Source organism: Pieris brassicae, chromosome 11 (assembly GCF_905147105.1).
Source record: "Pieris brassicae chromosome 11, ilPieBrab1.1, whole genome shotgun sequence".
Taxonomy (NCBI): domain Eukaryota; kingdom Metazoa; phylum Arthropoda; class Insecta; order Lepidoptera; family Pieridae; genus Pieris; species Pieris brassicae.
In genome coordinates, this window is record NC_059675.1 from 8,038,886 (window position 1) to 8,063,923 (window position 25,038).

The window sequence follows — 25,038 nt, forward strand, 5'->3', positions numbered from 1 at the left end:
GGCGCAGCCCCCTCCTCCGTCCACAACCTATCCCCGACCCCGCGTCTCAAGCACACCGGATATTAATAGCGTGGAATGATATTGTACTCTATATAGGTGGTAATGACGTAATTCGTCATTTACTTTATTGGATTTCCAGAAAACACTTATAATTATTAGTTATATAGAGAAAAACTAAAGTTTCACAGCAGTTAAATCACGTTTTAAGATCATTATCGTATTGTTTTTTACGTCGAACATACATTACGACTAATAATGAATCGGCGGAGATTTCAAGAACAAAACACTAGCACCTATAAAATTGTTAGCGACAAATAACTACTATAAATGATGATGCCATGATATTTTCTCTGTTTGAATTGTATACGTATTATCGTACTTAAAGGGTTTGAAGCTTAAATATTCGTTCATAGAGCTGCGTCGTTCACATCAAGTCTCGACGAATGTAGCGCGTGTGCCGTCACTTGGCGTACTAACGGCGCAGCACAAGCGCAGCGATACATTTCCCATGGCGTCGATGTAGAGAATAAGAAGTCCAATGAGACAACTGAGTGCCAAAGTATAATTTTATGAATGTTACTAAATCAATTATAAGAAAATGATAAACGTATTCTCGACGAAATTAGCCGTTCATTACATATGAATCGCTCTCAATTAAATCTTGTTTTTGCACGTTTTCGCGGAGATTTATAGTTAGCAAGTCTTTAATTAAATGAGAAAAAACATTTTTAAACTAACTTGTTTTTATACTGTACGTCAATGTGGATAATATATTAATATGTTGCCAAAATTATACTAAGTCAATAAATGTTGAAGTTTTAAATTAAGGCATTTCGAAGATAATTACACACTTTCATACATAGTTATGATTAAACAAACAGACAGTGCCCGAATGGGAGTTAATTTAACTCAATTAAGTCGACAGCTGTCAGAAGTTCTAAAGAAGTCCCCGTAATAGTAATATAGGTATTACTTAATTACCACCCCTTGACTATTCAATAATTTTTATTTATTTTTATATTAATTTATGATATATTTTGAGATGACAGTCTTGTGTTGTCTGTCAAGTTATGGGCTGTTTGGTTTACGTTTCCGGGTAAAGTACCCGGAACGGTAAAGTCATGTTTCGTCCATAGTTATGAATCGAGTCAAAAATCGGTCAAGATCTGGTTTAAACTATAATTAAATTATTTAATATAATAACTTCTTAGGCTTATAAAACAAACTATAACACACGATCCACTAGAACAATATTTTCAACTTTACTTGATCCTTTACAACTTGATCAATTGTTTAGTCATTACCGATATAAATCGTCCGATGTGGGGGGACATCGTTTATGGAAGTTCTTCCTCGCTTGAACATAGCACAACAACGCGAAACCCTAGAATATGTAGGAGCCCTAATGTTGCTCAAATCTCGATTTACCAGCTCCGTAGTAATCCCGTACTAATTCTCATCATTATAAGAACACGATCCGACGCGACGCTAACAAATGGAGGCTATTTTTTAAAAACAAAAGAGAATCGATTGCTTTATTAATATGAATTATATTAAATGTCTGGGATATGCCTGCCACCAGCCAGTATTTCCTTCCCATGAGAATGTATCAAATTACTATTATTTATTGAACACTGCTCGTGTATCTTAACTATAAAAGAAAAATCTTTTTACATCAAGTCAAGACTACTTAAGAACAACGAAAATATGATGTCTCGCCTATTGATACAAGGGTTAGACTGTCATTATCGTCTCCTCCCGAGTTACACTTTCACTACAAATAGACGAACTTGTCTAGTATTATTGGCGACTATCCATTAGCTTTGCTCTTCTGTTTGCAATTGCGGCCGTATATCCTTCGGAAATGGATTTTATATTAGCTATTATATCAAGAAAGATAATTAGCATTAAGACAATATGAATTATTTAATAATAAATTTCACACGTAATTTATTTATTGTTTTAAAAAAGGAAATTGTTGAACGGAGTTAATAGAAAAAATTGTAACGTGATCACTGTTGCCAGCGTATGGAAGTCCGATAAGTATAAACTATAAACAAGTGATCCAAGCTTTAATTACTTACAGGTTTGTAGAACGTTTTTTTTATATATTATTACTTTATAAATTTTATAGGTATCGAAAATTGCGATTAACGGTAAGCGTTAGAGAATTCTATTAAATCCCAATTCTTGTGAAAGATACAATAAAAATCAAGCAATCTAAGTAGATCCGAACAGCAGAACTACAGAATAGAGAAAACTAAACACAAAAAATAAAAAAAATTAAGAAGTCTTGAGAACCATTGTTATTATAGGCCAACGTTGATTTATGTTTCCGGTATGTGAATGAAGATATCAATGGTTTGCTCACATGGTGCGTTCGTTAGCTGTTCATTCACATTGTATATTGTAACAAATGTAAATTATCTCCTTTGCACATACACATCTTCATAGGTATACTTTAAAGTTTTAACGTCAAAAGATACAATATAATAAACTTAATTTTTATATTAAAGCTATTAGGAATCCCATTAAGATAATATCATTTAATAAATAATAATTAATATCATAAGGAAATGTGTTTGAAGTTGTTGACTATCGCATTTATTTACATATATTTTTCATAATATACAAAAGTTGCCTACGTAGACGATTATCATAAAAAAACATTAGTTGTAATCCTTACAAATTAACAAGTATCAAGAGTATATGTCAGGGTAACCTTATTTAAAAAAAAATATTACATAAGATATGTAACAATATTATTTATAAACTCAAACTACTGGATTCGGACTTATATTACCTAATGCTGATTCGATAATACGGAAAAGAAACTATGAAGATTCAGGTCACAATTTTAAAAAGAGACTGGCTCTGATGCCCAATGGAAAACTAGTCAAATGTCGTTTCCGATAAGCTTTTGGGTATAAATTTAGACTACATTTCTTCTTGTATTGAAGATTTGCTGTGTTCTTTTTTTTATTCTTCTATCAATGTGATAAACAAAAGGAATTGTACCTTTAATACTATAAATAAAGGCTTTTGTTTCTAAGGTATTTTCAATTTGAGAATCATTATCGAAGCAACAGTTCTACCACAACAGCAACATGACATCGGATTCGAATGCACTTATGTGAGATAATTGAAATCCCTTGTCACAAAAATCACTACAAAAGCTTGAATTATTTGCGTCAACATTCTTGTTTCTATTCCATTGAATAAACTGTTAGAATCTTTGTATGTCGAGTAGTATTCGAGGAAAACAATTGAGACCATGCAATGATGGTGATTACAATAAGATTAATAGCGTCGAATTAGAATTAAAACAGCAATAGCATTCTAGGCAGGTTTTAAACGGTAATTTTTTTTTCAAAGAACGCTAGAAGCGCTATGACGATAAGCACACGTAACTTGTTTTCAAACTAAAACTATTTTATAGAAACTCATAACGCAATGCAAAAATAACTTGTTCCATTTTTATTATTTCATATTACTTAGTTGTTTTCAAGTTTTTACGCGTCTGTATATGAACCTATGTTTTCATAAATAAATTTAAGTGTAGATTTACAGTAGATTGTTCAAACGGTTGCATCATTATCATTTGTTTAATAGTTTGTTCGCTGCATCTACGTAACTTATACTAGTTTATATTACTTAAAGGTAGAGAATAGTAAATTGTTAAATTCTTGTAATATTAAAGACGATAATATAATAATATAGTTCAATAATTCCGTAGAGTAAATTAGTTAGCGTCAGCAAGAAAAATAGTTGGCAAAACAAGCATGCATATATTTGCGGGCGGTGGCCTCGGAGGGCTGCCTTAGGTTGTTTACGTCGCAATATTCGGTTGCGCCTGAGTCACCGACGCGGCCAGTTCCGCCGACATACCAAATACAATCCATTAGTGATTAGATCACTCCAACGAACCAAAAACATATCATCACAGTACAGTCATTCTAAAATTTATTATTAATAACAACCAAACACGAGCAAAATAATAAGAATTGACGAGACAAGGTCGCAGACAGGTTTATTGACCCGGAAGCGCTTAAAACGAGAGTATTGTTAGTTTCAAGAGAACTATTGTCATAAAGATAACTTGTTTACCTATAAAAAAAGTATCGGTATGATCGTTTTAGTATATTGGTTTAGCCAGGTGAGCGCCATTTCAATTACGGTTAAGCAGAAGGCGAATGGCTACCAGCGAGAGGCGTGTAGTGGATGTATTGCTACATTCCAATTGAGGTATTTGCGGTTATCGCGGAGGCCGCGGCTAGGTCGTTCTCCGGGTTCCGCGGAATGCGTTCAGATTTCGGAATTCTGTACAGTGTCCACTGCATTACAACAGCCGCTAACTGTCCGCATATAAGTACATGTGCTGTCGGACATTCTAAACAAGCCCTTAGGGGAAAATTTACAGTCGATACTCAGCGCTAGTTTAAAAGCCAACAAAATTTTGCTATATACATATATATCCGTCTAGTAAATATATATATATATATATTTACTAGACGGATCGCTTGTTAGCGACAAGGCCTCCCGTTTAATCCCTTATAATGTTTAGTTTATTTGTTTTTATTTTAATGTAACCAAGTATAAATAAATAAGCATTTTTAGTTTTAATATTCCATACTAAAATTAACACCCACGTGCAAGATTGCTATCTATTTATTTTAAAATTAATATGTATTATGGTCCAGTATAAAATAATATTTATTCGGCTGAGCGTTCATCAGTAGGATAATGACGCCAAAAGCGAAATAAATATTACAGTAGATACGATTATACGATAGTCATTTTATTTGCAGTATGACGTAATACGATTGACGCAATAGATAATCATAAAACCGGAGTTTTAGGCGAATACAAATTTCTATATAAATAACATCAAAAGCATTGTCGAATGCAAACATCACGCTAGAATATTACGATCCCGCCAACATACTTTACATTAAAATAACTATATTTATGTCATTATTATAGTTTAAAATGATTAGAATTAGGTATGTTCGGTAAGAGAAACAATAACACACACTTACGATATAAATCTGACTGTACAAGTCTTACAAATTGCATATTACAACAGGAACACCGAGTTAAGACCAACCAACCATGTAAACTATCAACGCATACATTTTGGTTCTAATTACTAATTTGATGAACTAGCGCACTAATAACAAAACTGTATGTTCCTTATAATAATGTGTTGTCGAAATCCTTACAGACACAAACACATTTAATAAAAAATTAACTTGAACTAGCGAATTTTTGAGAATTTAACTTATGCTTATTGCGCCCGTGTACCGGGGGTAGTTTTACCTTCCGATTTCTACCTACGTGGAATCAATTTACATAGCGCGCACGACGCAGCTCGGCCAATACACAGTAGAGTTCGCCCGTTTGAGCCTCTCCTTGCAAAACAACACTTGTTGAGGCAATATGACGAAAACATGTTCGTCTACAATCACGGTTTATTGACATAGAATATAAGATATTTATCTCTGACGTTAGAAGGTAATTCCATCTCCACACCAACCCACATCACGACTACACCTACTCTCGAAATTTGACGTCGGCTTAAGGAGAACCAATTTCTTTTCCAGCTTTCAAAATAACTAGTACTTTTTGGTAAAAAACTGGTGTTTACTCAGTCATGTTTTAAAAATAACTCATCACACTGAATACGTACAGAGAAAACAAAACACGTTTTAAGCAATTTCTTATTGTCATTTATAGATTTGAATTTCTTAGAAATGATAATAAAGATATCGTCAATGATAAATATACTTGTATACTATAAACAGCGAGAGGAATCAAAACAAATATAAGACAGTTACGTGGCGAGCACGACAAAATTAGACACTGACATTGAAGTTACGTGCTACATGCGTTTCAGTTGTTATACTTTTCGCGAAGAATTGAAGCAAAATTGTTTCTTAATACTGACTAGAGGTTACGTACTGGGGCTCGTTCTGGGGGCGCAAGGTTGATACTGTCAGTTGATACGTCTACTAATTGTGGTATTTGTGACGAATTAGTGACAGGAATGTAAAATAGAATTTGCAGATGCACTTGCTTTGAGTTAATTACGTTAATATAAAGGTATTCACTATTATAAAATACAACAGAGTAATGCGCCTTTTTTACATTGAGTAAAATCCAAATTTAAAATGGCTGACAAAACTTCGAATATAAATATTCGTAGCCCAAATCTCATTTTGATTTGTATATAGGGCGAGACAAAATTAACTCGGAGCTGGTTTGCACTGTATTATTTCTTTCAGCAATAGCATAATAATACATCTTCATCCTTCATGGTCGTTATTATTTGTTCCTTAAATTTATTGAATATGTTTCGCCTAATTGGTTTCCCATATGTTCTGCTTGATAGCGTTATTTTAATGATTATTATTAATAATAGAGTCACAACTTACATGACCTACCACTAATTTATATATGGAAAAAAAGGTTAACCTTTACAAACACGTAGATTTTTTACATTTTTTCTTTATTTTCTATATTTTTATTATATATATCCATAATTCAATGTTCGTGTTAACTTGTGTGTTTAAACTTAAGAGGTAAGTGGTAGGTAAACTTTTTAAAAAATGGCAAGACTTATACTGCATAAAAATTACAACTAGAAATGTGGCGTAAGCGTTTATCAACATTATCAGCGCACAAACAATAAGATTTGCGTCCAATTTGGAACAAGATATTGCCGCGTTCAGCCTTGAAACTGCATTTTAGGTGACATTGTAATAAGAACGAGAGTCAAATTCATAGCAGATATGAAATGTTCTCAGATTCATAGATCGCTATGCGAAAAAACAAATGTCTTTTGCTAAACTTTGACTCTGTTTACGTCAAAAGTACAGAGGTAATTTAATCTACACTGAAATTTATATTTCCTTCTCTCTCATGATTTTTCTACCCAAGATAAACGCCAATGAATTTGAATAATATTACTTGTACAAGTTCAAGAGATTTTATTGTAATAAAAAACGGTAGTTTAGTTACAAATGGATAAAAATGTAATAAAGTAGGTAAACAATAATCTTGCAGAGCTCACCCACAATTTTTCATCTGTTTTATAGCGACTTTTATCGGTTCAAACATTGTCTGTTTCATTTCAGTTTACTGAACGGTAGTCGTGTTTAATTACAAAATTATTATCAAATTTTGCGGGATAACCGGCGGGCAAGCAAAAAATTAATTTTATTAAAATAATAATATTTTTAAATTCAGATATTAATTGTGATAATCATGAGACATCTAAGTTCGATAAACAACTAAAGACCTGTATTTAGAACTTGAGTCAGACCTTTTAGAAAATTTAACTCCACAAGTTTCCACCTCCACCACCCCGAATGTTTAAAATTCAAAGAAAATCAATAGCTACAACTCAATGAAATAAACACACTGTTATCTCGACTTATAGAAAATAATTCTTTTAAATTATGCGATAATCCTATAATCGATATAAACACTTCTTCAGTTAAATCTTTAGGCCAAACAATACTGTAAAACCTCGAATCGCTTTAGGTACCTTTAAGCTTTGAATTTAAAACAGTAATTTATTTCCAATGTTATAAAGTAATGTAAAGAATATTCTTCCCTAGCCGGGAGGCAATGACCCTGAAAAAGAGAGTTATCCTACAGTGGATTAAGGGACAGAGTGGATCTCTCGGCAATGATGATGCCGACGTACATGCGAGGATAGGCTCCTGGCCTGATGCCTGCTGGCCCGTATCCGCTCCCACCCTTACCTTTCTCGCAAGTGCGAACCTGGATTCGTCACAGTTCTACAGAACTCCAACATTAACGATGGTCGCGAAGTGAGGACTGTAGACAATCCAAAATGGCTCCTCTAGCAGTTAGCCCGCAATTGACAAAGTGACTTCTTAACCTAAATAGATCTAATCTCAAAACAATTACGGGCTATTGTCTCCCTAATAAACATTTTTGTATTAGGTGCGACAGACAGCTATTTGTGCAAAGGTTGTTTCAGCGCAGAGGAATCAGTCACCTACGTAGTCCTGCGAAGGCTGTGGCTAAACAACATGCAGAAATTCTCGGAACAGTGAGGTCGCTTCGTGAAGCCTGCGAAGTGCCCAGGAAGCTTCTGTGCTTTTGGAAGGAGGCTGACTAGATTAGCCAGGACTTTACGCACTACGTACCTGTTGAGAGTCTAATTGCGGAAACTGAGTTTGCAAACCAATAACCAATAATATCGTGATTTTTCATCAATACAGAAGTAGTATTTTGCGATCGATTCTTTAAATACTAACATACCATAAAGTCTGGCATCGCTTCTGAAATATCGGCGTATGAAAGTTTAATGCCTACCGTTTGTTGTTGGAAGGTTTTCAGATAAAATTGCAGGAGCGCGAAACTCTATAAATAGACTTCTAAACAGCTTAGATTAGCTTAAAGATATTATTTCCCGCACTTAACATTAATATAAGAAGTAAAAAGAACTCTTTGAAAGCGCATTTTTCTATTCATGCAACAAGACCTAATGAGGACACGATCACGTAAACGTATACACTTGTCTATAATGTATTTCTAAAGTATAATTTGGTCTATAGAAAATTATGTTAAACAATTAAAACTTATCATTCAACACGTAGAAAATTAAAAATTTTGTTTATTTATTACCAAAATACAATAATATATTTGGGAAGAACATTATACTATGTATCTTATTACAAATTAAATAAAACTTACTACCAACTTTACTTCGTAATAACTTACAAGAACAATATTAAATTTAAATTAAAAAATCACACTTACATAAACAATTGTATTAATCAGACATCCTGTATTCGAATAAACAATTCTTGTAGAAAACAGGTTTCTTGCATCGGCTAGAGCGTCGATGTTTCAATGGGTTTGTGACGTTTAACGCGCAATTTAATGGTTGGATAATGTTATATTATGTACGTCATTGGTCTTAGTAAATGATTTAAATTTGTTCGACGTCCTGGTGGGAAGAAAAACTGTGTCAAGTTTGTGTTTTCACCACACAATTCTAAACTTCTTATGTTTCTGAATATGCATACAATGCATAAAATAGTTGGCTTGATGGCGAACGGTTTCGACGTCTCGAATTTAGAGTTATGGTGGCCGAGTGCGGTAGGTCGGGTACTCAGCTGCCTCGCTCTATTTATACAAACCGAGATTTTTTTTTACGAACGCATTTTTATTAAGAAATACAATCGGCAAGCATTCGCACATGCTTAATGTCAAGTGGAGGTTAAAAAATATGTTTGTATAAGAAACTTGTGGCTGAATATTTTTTTTATAAAAAATACGTTATGCTGCTTTATTTTCTACGTCTGTCTGCTGACATTGCGTTTATTACCTTTGTTTTAAAGTTGATCAGACAACTGGTGTGAGGTATCTTAACAATTAATTTTCCACATTGAATCGACCGAATCTTGCGCATAGCAATCAATTATTTACGCTTGGATTACACATTTTTTACAGTAACATATTACAGTTCTTATTTTGAGACAGCCTGTAGAAAAGGAAGGAATGTTGCTGTATAATCTTGAATAAGATCTGCATGGGCTTTTTGATCATATGCTAGTAAGTAGCATTTCTGGGACTATCTTAAGGTTTCAAGAATACTGTTTTCCTATACGCCTGTGCGTATGCTATAATCTCAGAAGGGCTTGTAAAATTATAGGGGCTGGAATTAGTAATAGTTGGACCAGAAGGGACTGATGAGGCAGAAGCAAAAACGTCAGCATAAGATTTTGAAACTATTGGATGGACTATACTGGCTTTTGAATAATAAATAGTCTGTAACCATTGCTTCTTTTATAAGTTTTTGTCTAGCGTACTCCGGAACTTTTTGTATGTTGCGAAATGGGAACCAGAACATAAGATACACACAGCATCATCTCTTTTAGTCTCGAAGCTTATACCTGAATGGTTGTCACCATTTTTGTAAAACCTTAAACGGGAGAAAAGCGTGGGGATTCTGTAAAAACTCTACAGATAGGGAGTTGAATCATATAAAGACCCTGGGAGGTAATACCTTCCCATCAAAGGTTCCCATTCCCATCATAGATTTTTTTCGTGGGTACACGAAAACAAACTACGGTCAGGAATGACCTTGGGCGTCTCGCCGTCATACACCTTTCTGTTTAATCTCCGAACTTTTAAAATTCTTCCACAGTTCTGCGGAAGCTCAATATTTTGCATAATATCTTTCTCGTCCCGATTACATGGGTCGCTATTCCCATGCGGGTGTTAGTGAAGGCCGGAATAAATGCTTCGTCTTTATTAACATCAAGAGATTTGTGATTCAGAAATGTTTCAAATTGTAAAGACAACTTGTTCCTTCCAATTTTTTTGATGCTTCCCTCTACAATGCTTTTTATTAAACTTTTTTTAAGGAAAATTCCCAATTGTACCGATTTGATTTGGTTGTGAGATTTTTTGAACATCGACAATATAAGCCGCAGGGTCTGACACCTGATAAAGGGACCTAGCAGCGCGAGCGTGTCTTGTAATATTGTTAAAGTCAGCAGCCTCATTATGGTAGATTCTAGTGTTTTTATCATCAGATTCAAGCACTTTAGGAATAACATTATCGTTTAAATTAATAGAGACAAATTGGCAATCTGATAGACCCGTATGTATGTGATACATTTTATTGTTTTGATTTCTAGCTGAGATTCTCTTTCTTTTAACCGGTTTTGTGCTTTCCGAACTGTCTATGTCTATAATTGATCCTTCCGTTTCCATTGATTGTGGCTACATGAGACACCTGGACCTGGACTCCAACATGGACGCCAAGAAAAAATACTATTTACAATGAAATGACTTACCATGCGAAGAAAACATACTAAAACTATAAATAGCCAACAATTACTACGAATATATACACTTTTCAACTAAACTGATTCTATAGTATCAAATTAATTTAATTTTCAAAAGTTAAGCTAAAAAAGGACGCCTCCGCCTACTTTAAAATTTCCCGCGCTTTATTATATTAGATACTATTATTAAATATTTAATTTATTCGCCCCTTAGGACAGACTAGTCATTAACCATGCCGCCACGTCTTATCTATTACTTCTTCCTTGTACCCTACGTATTTTGGTAGTTTTACAATCTTATATTAAAGAAAATAGGAATGCTTGACAGAATTACTTCATGTCCTCTTTAAAGTTATTAATAAAATTCACCGATGTATAACGTTTTTACACTATAACCGGTGATCAGTTCTATTCCAAAGAACTGTTATTTTCGTTGTGTTTTAAAAACGTAATATTTTTTAATCAAATAAATACATTATTCATCACAAATATTAAAAAAACAAAACATTACCTTGGCATTATTTGGTAGGAGATATAGTTTTAAAAATAATTCTACAACAAAATTACCAAGTACCACGCGTGCTCTTATGATGCGAAGCTAGTGAAGCCTCGGAGCATAGGAATTATAAATCATTATGTGATATTTATAATAACATATCATAATATCAAAGGTTAAGTTCATTTAAGCACGCGCCATATTTAATGCATTTATCAATTTAAACATTACCGGTTTTACTTATATGCTTTAAAAGGTTACTTTACGCTGGATCACACTCAAACTCATGGTAAATCAGATAAAGAAACCGGGCGTTTATTCCATATTTCTATTACAATGAACAATTGAATTTCAAATTAGAAGATAAATTTCAAATTCATTGGCGGAGGTTGAATTTTTTATACATGTGCTCCATACGGCGAAAGATAAACGTGAGGAAACAAACAAGGAAAAATACTGAAATCTGAGACCAAAACCAAGAGTTAACGACAATGTTTAGGTTTTCAAGTGACATGAGCTATATTGTATATGCGAATTTCAGTTAAATATTCGTGGTATTTACAGACTACTACAGACCCCACCAGAGGGTCCGGATACGGTTCCGGCCGGATAGACTGATATAAAATACCTCCGCACCATTGATTTTATCATTGATATTTATTAAGTACTTCTTATCTTTCCTTGAAATTTGACGAGCGGTATATTTTCATTTGCTTATCAGTGTCGGACAAAAACAACAAAATAGTGGATAGTAAATTATAGAATTGTTTATTCATTGAGTATTAAACTACATATAATTATACAGAAACAAACGTGGATTTAATATAAAAAATGCATCATTACACATCACGAACTATATGTATATATAAAAGTATGTTTTACCTTTAACTTTATTTTGAATCATTTTTTAACATACGTGTAATTCTCAAGTGAGGCCTGTGTCTTACAGTGTCTCTTTATTTTTAAAAAGTACAGATCTAATTATTGCATTACGAAAGCAATGTTTGCAAACATATCATAAATCTACGATTTTTTATCAGTTTTGCATTGTAACTTGCCATTTATCATTTTATTTATTGTTTTCAATTAACCATTTTTAAAGTACCAATTGGAGATATACAACGCAGAAAAAAACGTTATGGCCTTGGTTTACAGTAATATGCACATTTTCGTAATATGTCTTATATAAAAACCCCATTTTCCCATGAGAATAATTGGGATATAATTGGTGGATAAATTTAACACCAATGTAAATTAATTTACATTATACGACGGTCAAAAAGGCAACGGCGGGCATTGACGTACTATTTTGGTAAATTTAAAAGAATACCTACGACCAAGACGTAACTATTACTTACCACTTGTATCGTAGTCATAACAAATTCAGATTAATGACATGCACTTTGCACCGAATATAATATTTAGGTTTTAGTAAGAGAATTGCTTATACTTAGGATTAAGACTCGCGCATAAGATCGACACCTGCGCATGAACGAATCACATAATCAATTTCGGTCACAGTGACAAATGAACTGAGCCGTCAAAACTCAAAAGGTAAGTATGGCAGGGACGGGGATGGCCCGCATGGCGTCGTTTGCCTTTGATATTAGCCTCCTTTTCGCACAACAGCGTAAAATAAAACGGCAAGACTCTTGTAAAAATTGTCAATGGGTAATCCATTGTTGTACATACAAGTTATTGTTTGTAGTAAAAGCTAATAAAAATAATTGCGACCAAACGGCTTATCAGATGCAATTGGCTTAAGATCTGAACGATATAACAATTAATCACGACAATGGCGCAAACTACGCGTCAGATCGTTTATGTGTTCAAATGGATCTCCTAAATGCCTTCAGTTATCACTTAACCTAACTTTAGTTTACAAGCCTGTTAAAATCAATGGTTTCGAAGGGAAATTTCAATTCAAAGGGGGTCGTGGAAGGGCTTGTCTGGGCTGAGGTCGTTCAACTTAGCGACAGATGGTAGTCGTAGCAATACTTATTAGCAAAGAGGAGATACCGACAAAGATTGATTACATAAATTTGATGTTTCCCAAAAATAAATATGTGTCTAAAGGCGCAGAGAAATATTTAACAACCAATATATATGTCAATCCATTTTCATTTCTGACAAAGTTCTACAATTTTAAATTCTAAATAAATTTAGTAAAATTCATTCTATAATTTGAGGGAAGAGTTTACCGTATCGACGGGAGGTATATTAACAGTTTGACATTTACGACATTTAAAAACGTATGAACATTTTATATTGGATATTAAGATACGGTATTAAACATTACGATTGGATTTTATATTCAGTATATGCATTCAAAAGTATAATAAAACTTCAAACTTATTGCAAAACCCTTTCTAATAATGTGTTATAAATTAATTAATTAGAATTAAACAAATGTAAACATATATTTTATTTTAGTTCAATCGCACGGTTTAATGTTTCTCAAAAACATTGGAAGATATTAAATTTATATATGTATTTGTACTTAGATAGAACGGCGATTAATTTACTAATAATTGAATCTGTTAGTAAAAAAAACTTATTTTATCTTAATCTTTTACCTATTATTGACAAATTGTTAACTGGCGTTTACTACAATGATAACTGACTGGGTCAAAGTCCGTTGCTACTCTAATATTCTTATGTTTTATATTAACGAAATGAAAGTAGGCCGCTCCGATGTTCTTGTATAAGAAAATATACAATTTCAAAATAACTTATATTCTAAATAACCCTTTATTATATATTTTATTGAAATGCGGTACCATAAGCTACATTTAAAGTTACTTGAGTAATGTTTAAAAACTATTAATGAGTATAATCAATTAAATAGAATATCAACTATTATACTCCAACTAAAGTGAGCGCACACATTTCGAACCCTTTATAAGAATTTTATCAATAGGGCCGTTCGTAGTAATACGAATCACAAATCCAGCTCCAATGAAACAATGACACATTTAACTAATCTCGCTATACTACATTACAATGGCCCGCGTGAGCCTGTTTGGGGGGGGGGGGGGTTATAATTACTTAGATAATGAGACTGAATTAAAATATGCGAATTAAATACCACATAACCACAAAATTCACAGTTTTCAGAAAACTTGCTATGCTATGCAGTTTTTGCCAGAAGAAACAAGATATATAAACGTTAAGTTATCCCTTATCTGAAAATAGAGGCCAACAACAGCACGTTCCAAAAACGGCGAAAAAAATAGTAAAAACTAAATCACGACCCACAGGTGGCCTCGCTGCAGGAAGATCAATGGCCTCGGAAGTCTTGACATATCCGCAGTGTGGACGGTTATCGATTGGTTAGACAAATATTACTCATTCATTCATTAGTTCACTGTAGTGATCTTACAGTCGAAATAAAATAAATTTGAACATGAAATACTTATAGGAAAATTAGCGAAAAATACCACAGATTTAAACAAAATCGACTGGAAATTACATCCCTTATTTAACCGATTAGTAAAATTATACCAGTCTACAGTAAATACAGTGTCAACTTCATATAAAATCCCTCGATTTAACGAGGAACTCCCTAAAGCGTCAGCGTCAGCGAAATCAATTGGCTTCAAAAATCAACGTTGTTCAACATATCAACGCAAAGAAATCCGAGGGTCTAAAGCTTTTTGAGATGACAATAGATTTTTTTTCTGTTCTGTAGATTTAGTCGACCCTAGTCCGAATAGGTAGGTTTTAGGTAGCTCTTTTGGTTATGCAACGAATAACGCAAAAGAAATATTGAACGAGATTTTGGTTCAATTGATGCCGTTTTGTTTATTTAATATATCTAAAGAAAATCTAACAATTCACACTGAATTTACACATCCGCCGTCAGTCTCAGTCAATAACTTAATCTTAAAATTTCATTTGTACATCCGTAGATTTGGTCCCAGATAGCCTGGATTTTACAATATTGATATATGCCTCATCATGTAACTCATCTTATAGTATGAGGCAAAAACTCCCCGTGCAGAAGTCATAACAAATGCGATCAGAGGCTTAGTCCATCCATTCATAAATGGTTGTTGCGCCGCATTTCATTATTTGTTTATTGAAAGCTGGTTAAATGTGAATTATAATGTGATTGTCGGGACAATATACATAAATATATGGAAAAAGACCAGTGGCGCTATAACAATTGGTTTTGGCCTCAGATTTCCTTATGTGTTTCTTCGAAAGCGTCTATGCTTCCTCACGATGTTTTTCTACGCAGTACGAGTAAGGTTTAAACGTGCAATTAAAAAGAAAACTCCATAGGCCAAGCAATGATTCAAACGCAGGGTTGAAGGTCGCAATGCCGAAGCCATAAGGCCAACACTAAATGTAGAAATGTACAACGATTAAGAGAGAGACTAAACGGTACTTACTTCCAGGCGCAATCATATCAATGGCGTATGCGTGATTGCAGAAAAGCAAAAGGCCGCTGGCTACTAGCGGCCACGCGACCCAGTCGCACCCACGCCTCATCACGGCCAGCGATGTTACTCGCCTAACCACATATCCCGAGCTGTAGACAAAATGAAATGAATATTTAAAAATAAATTACCAATAGATGAAATGAATCTATTTAATCGGATCCATGTTTACAATCTAAACAACTTCGCTTTCATAAATGATTTCCTTAGCCAATTAGTCATAGGTTTGAAAAGTGGACTGAGTATTTGAGAAAGAGCTATTTAACCGGCAATCTATTTACAGTTTCAAACAGTTACTAATAATAACCCTCGGTTAATGCATGTCGTCGCAATTTATTTAGATTTCAGCGTTTTAAGGTCACGCATGATTTAAGTACGTAAAGGTTTAGGAACTTACATTACATTTTGTTAATACATGATGTTATACCCTACAAGTATTTAATTATAATTCTATATTATAATGTGATAGTTGTGTTAACGAGGTTATCCGTCAATTTCTGTTTTAATTTTGCATAGTACATATTTCTAAGTCTTTTTAGTATAGATAATCTTTGATTATTTTTTGTACAAACTCATGAAACTCATTTCCTCTAACTGTGGTCGGTGACGCAACACTATTGTGAGAATCGTGTTCATTAAAACAATAATTAACTTGCCATCTCGTTGCAAGAGCAAAGTTTCATTGATGACTCCATTCACAAACAGCAATGTCTCAGGTAATTAGCGTAGGAGCCTTTATGATTCTCACGCGACGCGTAAATAAGCTTAAGTGAACTTTACGTACAAAAGTTTGCAAAATTCGTTTCGATACAGAAAATACTGCATTGTATAGGGAAATTGCATGAGTTTTAATATAAGAATTGAAATGTATTTGATATTATTTTAAGCAACCACTGTGTGCAAAACACGATTTTACCATTACTACCTAACAAAGCGTATATAAACATGTGAAATCGAACGTAATTAATTCTATTCGCGATATATGGTATCAACTTTTTTTAACTGTAACCCCAACTGAAGAATGTATCACGATTAACTTGTCTTCAAGAAAATTGGTAATTTGCTTGCAATAAATGTCCAGCAATAAACGGAGTATTGAAATCTAGGCCTACGTACTATAAAATTTTAACGCCACAGTACTATTTGGAATAACTATCTGTATGAACATTGTACTACGCTATAGTGCAATGTTTGGACAATTCGATAGCAAAATTACAATTTACGTCATGATGAGTATGACGCTTACCGACTGAACGGCGCCTGATTTACGATAGCGTACGGTACGCTAAATAACATCATTTGGAACCTGTCAAGATTCCTATAGCGTCACGCCTAACGCCTCTAAACTAGATGAGACGCATAGCCTACGAATACCTATCTCAAAGACTTAAAAATTACAGAAATATCCTTATAATTTAGAAAGATAGTAATTACGGGAACGTTTATTAATATTTTATTCATTTCAATTATGATTTCATATGTTTGAAATTAAATTTATCATCAATTAGTTGAATCGTTTAGGTAATTATTCATAGTCTTTATAAATAAATTGTTCATAGACAATGAAGCGTATTATGCACATAAATTACATGTACGACACTACACAACGCTGCTACTATTTTGTAATTTACAAAATACACGTGGATAATACATTGATAGTAAAGCACGTTATGGCAATTGTCTCCCAGTGGTTGTAACCGGTTGGCCTGGGGTGAAAGAGATAACACAATATTGGATCATGTTATCATGAGTAGGAATAATTATATGCGAGTAGGGTTCTGGTGTGTACTGGTTCCACAGCGCTTGTGCCAGGTAAGGAAGGATCAACTATGGAGCTTTCCCGCGCTGCGCTACATTCCGTGTTGTTTACGTGCCATAGCGTGGCGGAGTTAGGTCGATGACCGATGCCGCGCCACGCCGCTATATTTTCGGTAATAAATAATAGCACAGCGCAAGTCGCAACGCAGCGCGATCGATCAACCTGCGGGCGTTACCCGAGGCAGCGCAGCGGCGCGCCATACTTCCTAATACAAAACATTGCACCCCAGTCCCCACACCCTTTTACCCGTTAATAAATCCGCAACTCACGAGAACCACGCGGAATAACCTTATTTCAGCCATTTTATTAATGAGAAGTTGTTAGATAAACGGCTACCACTATTGTTACAATCCTATAAAAACTATACAATATTTAGTTCGTAATATAATAATTATTACAATAATAAGACCACCTGTTTCTAATTCTACCATTATTGGGGAGTTGTAACATTTTCATATTTAGGAATCAATCGCTTTTAAGAACACAATATTTGTTATCCCTATCTCTTTATTTTATATTACAACATAATAATGTTGTTAAATTGGCTAAATAAACTATTGTTCATTTAGCCAATTTAACTATAAAATTATTTATTTTATTTTATTTATCATTGTATAATGATATATATAGTTATTATTATTCGTATAATTATTGTTTTGATAAGACTTGAAGGTGTACATATACACGAACGAGCTCTTATCGGTAACAAGTAACTGTTTTGTGTACATAATTTATAATGTAGTTAAGATATTGAACTTATTTGTATTTACATATATTGTTATAATATAGTGGCCTAGTCATATTTTTGTAACATAATATATAGTTCGAAATTAATATTAATAACACATTACTTTTATACTTGTAATAATACAAATAGGTTATTATAAATTATATGACATATAGATTTGGCATTAAATACATTTATATATCATTAAGATTTTTTACGAAGATAGTACAGGGAAAAGTAAACAAACAGACCTTGAAGTTTAATATCACTATGACGTTTTAAAATTACAGATAAGTTAAACATTTCGACATCATAGTTGATAGATAAGAAACATCCCATATAGAAGTATCGCATATACACACAATTAATAGCTATGAATATATGTATTGTTTAAACTACGTCGTCTGCTTTATCTATGGTCCAGCCTTATTATATAATATTATTACAGTATTATTTGTCTTTTTTATAAAGTGGATACTCGTATGATCACAGTACATACATCAGACCAACAACGCTTTTAATTATCACAATATCCTGGTTTCTAATAAATTTTCAAATTTAATTATAATTCAGTGGTTTTCTTTTTCAATATAATGTTTTTTGCTTAACGTTCAAGATTTTTAATTATTGTTATATTGAAAATCAAGACTCGTAGCAATAGTAATCTTGCTACTCCCGTTTTGAACTTCTTACGATAGCTGATGACTAGTGATGTATTTTAATACAATGTCTTTAGAAAACTTAAAATAAAAATTGATCAATACTAGACATACGACTTGTTTAGGTCAGGGCATGATACAAATTCGTGAAAAGCTTATCAACCAATAATAAAAACTTCTTATCAGCAAATTTTATGACACAACGAGACAGCGGCATAAACAAAATGTAATATAAAACTACACAAAATTAAATGAAGTTATTTAATACCGGTTGATTTTATTTCTAATAAGTTATACATTTTGTAATGTAATTTAAATTCATAAATTTGAAAGGATGCCTTCCAAATTTATTATGCCTCTATGTCGGCGTCTTTGCCTGTGTGTCCTTTTTTATTTGTTTTAGTTAGAATTGTAGAACAACTTAACCATTATCTCAATACGAACAAAATTCTACATAATGTGAAGAACATATACATTTTTAAACTAATTGATTAATAATTCAAAAGTACACCTACGCATAACTCAGTTAAAATTTCAAAATCCAAATACAGCTCACTCACGCGGGCTACAAACGCGAGATGTGCGTCGTTCTAGCGCTGGTGAAAAGGGCGTTGTAAGTTGTTGTTTACACCAAACCACGTGTTAACTGTTAAACCTTACAGTCAATTCATGCAAGCTATCGGATCACGTGGTTACACTCTTAATAGTAACAACTGTACAACAAACAAAACCAAAATATGTATTTCAATTTGACAGTACACTAACAATGTGCATGTGAAATAGTAATCAGATTGAAAATATGTAGGTACGAAACGCTATACCTGAGCTCAAAGATTGGCGTAGTTGTCTTCTCCTTGGGCACCACTTTTATTAACCAAACAGTATAATAGCATAAAATTATCTGCACAGTCACAGGTCACTAGGTATTGGTATGATTTATAACATCAAAAGCAACACTATTGTAAACACTGCGCACATTTGATACCGAACTAAAAACATACGAGTTATCTCGAACAACGCGCTCGAATGACTGGCTGGTGGCCGCAGGCCGCTGAAGGGAGCGAGGCGCGCGGGGCCATGCCGTCGACCTAGTCGAGGAATGCGGCTCGCCCGTTCTCGCGTTCTTATTTTTTTGGTTCGGACGGGCAGGGTAGAGCAGAGAAAATGCTACTCACAATCCCAATTTTCCCGCCTCTTTTTTGGCAGTCCTGCCTTCTACCTTGTTAATGAGACAACCCTAACCTTATTTTTATTTACGGGCACATGCAGTAAGTAATTTTCAAATTTTATCTACCTAATGTATTTAAAATTGGTCTTATAACCTGATCCAAATATATTTGTTTTTGTAAACGCGTTATAATAAAGAGTTGCACCCATATTATTGTTACTAATGACCTATACTCTTCTTATTAATATTCGACTCGCGGTATAATATAAACAATTAGCTATTAAAAAAGATGCGCTGATTTAATTTTATTACCGAAACAAACACAAAAGCAACCACGAAACTAGTAGAGATGCAGGTACATCCCACGATATTTAACATAATTGTATGAAAAATAAAATGTTGTTCTAATCACGTGACACAAAACTCACTAAACAGTCGAATCTAAAACTGCTAAGAGCGATAATAACATGTATGATGGTTAAATAATAATGCACTTTTAGATTGAGTATCAAGTGTTTACAATAATTAGTTAACTTGAAAGCTCTCAAGAGGGATACCATTGAATACGCGCAACTGCGCCATGAATCAGGTTTTGTATAATATAATGTAAGTTTTGTCCTCATGCCAAAGATGCATCTACATAATATTTATTATACATTATGTTATTCTTTCGAATAAACCGACTCCAGCCATAAGTTCTGTTACAAATGAAAACGCATTTTTTTAATGAAGTAAATGTAATATTAAAAAAATTTATACCCAAATATTTGTTAATGTCTCAGCAAAAAATAAAAAAAAATTATATTTGAAATGGCCATTGGCTTTTATATAGGCCTTTAATCAGTATTTACGCACTGTTTCGGAGGGAAATTTCGCCATTGCTTGCTCTTGCACTGCAAAGATTTTTTAACCGACTCAATGTCGCCGTGTCGTTTAGAGCAGGCTATGAACTCTAAATCTGACTATATTCCTGCTGAAGTGTCTACGGTATACTTTTAAAAAGTGTATTGCTGAGAGGTTGTTTGTAGTTTTGTGACTCCTTGATGAAACACGCCCCAACCAAACCATCACTGACGCAGGGTGATGACCACGTTGTATCTATCCGACCATTTGAGCAGCTCCTTAGACCTGTGAGCGTACACTATAACATTTTTCTTATTGTAGTAAAGTATATTTCTAAGTTTTTTACCTGCGTATCGCAACAGAAGGCGTTTTGATCGATCCACTCTCTATTGTTAATATTGATTTAGGGCATGTGCTGTACATCGACGATAAGCACCGAGCTTCAGGTTTTGTTTTATAATACGCGACAGAGTCCTAGCGGGAATCTGCATTTCTCGCGATAAGATTTTTTGCTTCCTAAATTTCTGGCTTTAACAGCATTAACAGCCTTTGTAGTTCTAACAACACGCGGTCGCCCAGATCTTTTCTGGTCTTCGTCAGACGAAGTGTTGTTGTATCTGTTGATAGTACGATATATACGAACGATATTGATGCCAAGCTTTTGAATTGTCTGGAATATGACCGAAGGCTAAATACCCACTTTGTGCAATGCGATCACTGCAATCCTATTTTATTGAATACCCCATTACATATTGTAATTTGATAATTAACACGAAAAAGTATGTGAAATGGCACAGAATCAAAAGGAGTTTAATAAATTATACTTGTTACAAATTCTAAATAATTAAAGAGTTGAAAAATGGAAAAACTGTTATGTGCACCTATTTATCGCCAGACTATTTATATACATCGTTTTTTGGAGGGGGGTTTTAATCACATATCTGAAAATGTTTGGTATGCACACCATTTGTAACTCATTTTCCACATATTACTATGGCACGTCACAGAGAGAGGGGTTTTGGCGGATACTTAAAATTATGAATATCTAAAACTTATTGATTTTATTAGATATGTATATATATATATAATACAATTATACAATATTTAAAATTTTCTTAACCTATAAAGTAATTATTAAAAAGAAAATCAACCAAATTCAAAAAGTTTAGTCGCTGTGGCATTTCCTCGCTGTATTGCGATACTTATTCGTTGAGCTAGAAAACACCAGCTCTGGTGTCAACGGTACTCTCTACCAGGCGCCAACAGGGAACAAATCGAAGTTGGAGGAAATACTCTTATATTTGTGCCGTTTATTATTTTTCTCCCTACTCTGCGGCTTGCCCCAGCTTTCTCGCTTGTTCGAAAGAGGTGAGACGGGGCAAACGTGTCCACACAAGTAGCATGCCATATTAAAACCCGTCCCATTTTCCAGGGATCAAAGACATCCCAACCGGCCGCTTGCCATCGTCTCTTAATCTAAAATAGTTTTTGATATCTTGTCAGAAAGCCTATTTAATGCTATATTATGACAGCTTCAATAATGGCAACTATTGCTTTAGTACCTTGTGTTAAATTTGCGATAGACGAACATGAAAAATGTGTGTGAAAATTAAGTGGCTATTGCGACTTTAATGCAATGTGCATTATTTATTTAAAGTTGGACGCCATGCCAATAAACTTTCATTACATTAAATTAGTCGCAATTTTTTCCAACGTGACCAGTGCATGATGTAATTCAGAATTAGATATACCCAGACGCCACTTCGATGTGCATTTGACCCCAATCGCCCCCAATCGAAGGACTTAATTGTTTGTCCGATCAATGATGTTTTAATAAGTCAAAATATTCGACATTGCGCCTGATTAAATTTATAATAGATGCTGCATTTGTAGTCGTAGATATTCCATTGATTTGATAAGAAGTCTAAAATGATTGTTTCATAAAATAACATACGAGTCGATTCGTAAGTAAAAAATTGGTATCCTAGGAAGAGAGTTAATTTATGTAAGTAGGCAAAAAGTCCAATTGAGATATAAATTACCCCAATGCAATATGGGACAGACATACGTCCCTGTTCCGATTATGGCCTCTAATTGACCTGGCCTGATCAGTGACACTTCTAAATGCTAATAGCTATTTCGCACGTTAACAGCACACCTGCGTATTTAACAAATGTACAGGAGGTGTATTAATAGTAAAAATAATTAAAGAAATTTAAAATAAAAACCTAGCTAAGCACAGACAATTTTTGATTCAAAAATATATACATATAACAAAATCTTTAAAACAGTTAAAAGCGTGTTACAGAATGTGTATATGTATATTATATATAATAAATATACTATATAATATACACCTCATTCTTTCTTACCGAGACTCAGATATCCTCCCCAGCTGATACTTCCTTCCGGGGTAAAAATTGGAACACTCCTTTGTGAAGCGGGCGGGAATTTGCGTGTAGGTCAGGGAAGATGTCTTTTTTTGTCGCCTCGGGACGCCTGAAGGAACGGACCTATCTTACCTCTGGCTGCGAGTAGACTGCAATGAATGACCTGTATAAGGTCCATGGTGGAATTGCCGAAACTGACCGACTCATTAAGCAAATGCAAATGGCATGCAAATTCCCTGCTGGAAAAAATCCCACCCGATGAAACGCGGGTCTTTTAATGACTAAACATTTGACCTGACACAAATGGTACTCGCAATTACGCGAATACCAGATGTGGATCGACACAAACCATATTTGTTGGACCTTCTGTTTACATCACATCCAGAGAACTGCCAATTCCCCGTCAACCCTCCTCTGGGTTCGTCGGATCATTGCCTGGTATCGTGGTATCATTGTTCCGGATACTGTGTCTACTACTGTGGCCACCAGCTGATTAGCTATTATTAGTACAAATTTCGTCGTGGTCGTTCAGCTTATGACCTTGTACACCTTACACAGTCATGGGCAGAGGCTATTGAGTGAAAGGGGGATGCGCTAGTAGTTAGTTTGGATATTGCGAAAGCCTTCAATCGGGTGTAGCATAAAACACATGGCACTGGATCTTCAGCTTTCTGGCACATTGGAACATCGAGGTTATCATCGACGGAGCATGTTCCGACCCACTAGGCTGTGTGCTATCCCTGACCCAGTTTCTTCTGCATATCAATGATATGTTGCAACTTAGCAACATTCATTGCAATGCGGACGATACCACTGAGGATACTCTTTACACTAGCTGGGCTGGTATTTCTCAGGCAGTTGTGGATGAGTATCGCAACAAACTTGAGTCTGAAGTCGAAACTCTGCTACATGGAGTCTCTGGCTGGGGTAGACTGGCGTATTTTTACCTATGTATCAAATAACCTTTACATTCGAATGGAATTATATAAATGTTTAACAAATTAATGATACATTTTACCCAATCGGTGTTGCTCGATTACGTTATATACGGCCTCAGTAACAAAACCGTAACAATGTCTTAACTGCGTTCATTTAGCACATTACAGGCGAGTTATGGGAATGCATTTGGCACAAAAATTGAACTGCTCCGCCATAGTGACGCCACTACCGCGACGTTTCGCAGCAAACAAAGCTTTAGTATATAAGGCAGTATTAGTAAGTTGCCTATAATTGTGTTACAATCATTGTTATATTAGTACCGTTTAAACCTTTCCAGGCTAGAATAAAATAAAACGTTGGAACCAAAAACGAACTGTGTTTTCTTTTGCAACATGACCATACACATCATTCACCCTTCGAGTCATTTCCGTAGCACTAGTGCCACGGCGGAACTCGTACTCGTAAATAATGCGATACTTTAAGTTATCCATTTTGTAAATCAGTGACGGAAACACAAAAAAACAAATGAATGACGGTCATCCAAGCACAAAAACATGAGTAAATATCTGTACAAATTTGAATTTGGAATTCCTTACCAAAGAGGAGAACATCGTGATTAAAATAGGCCAGTACGAAATACGCCAATTTCATATGTAAGGACCTAATATATAGCATAGTTTTATTGTTTACAACTGTAAGAGAAGGGTAGATATAGTA

At 34.2% G+C, this 25,038-nt stretch overlaps 1 protein-coding gene across 4 annotated transcripts in view; it reads right to left on the reverse strand.

The window, feature by feature from the left end:
• Positions 1-19,994, reverse strand: part of LOC123716137 (insulin-like receptor) — a 47,378-nt gene extending 27,384 nt beyond the window's left edge. For all 4 annotated transcript variants that reach the window (XM_045671716.1, XM_045671715.1, XM_045671714.1 and 1 more), the window contains exons 1-2: positions 19,803-19,994; positions 15,729-15,868 (exon numbers count right to left, since the gene is read on the reverse strand). In XM_045671716.1, the coding sequence (XP_045527672.1) occupies positions 15,729-15,828 (100 nt within the window). In that variant the 5' untranslated portion in view covers positions 15,829-15,868; positions 19,803-19,994. The remainder of the gene's footprint in view (positions 1-15,728; positions 15,869-19,802) is intronic.
• Between the last annotated feature and the right edge of the window lie 5,044 nt (positions 19,995-25,038).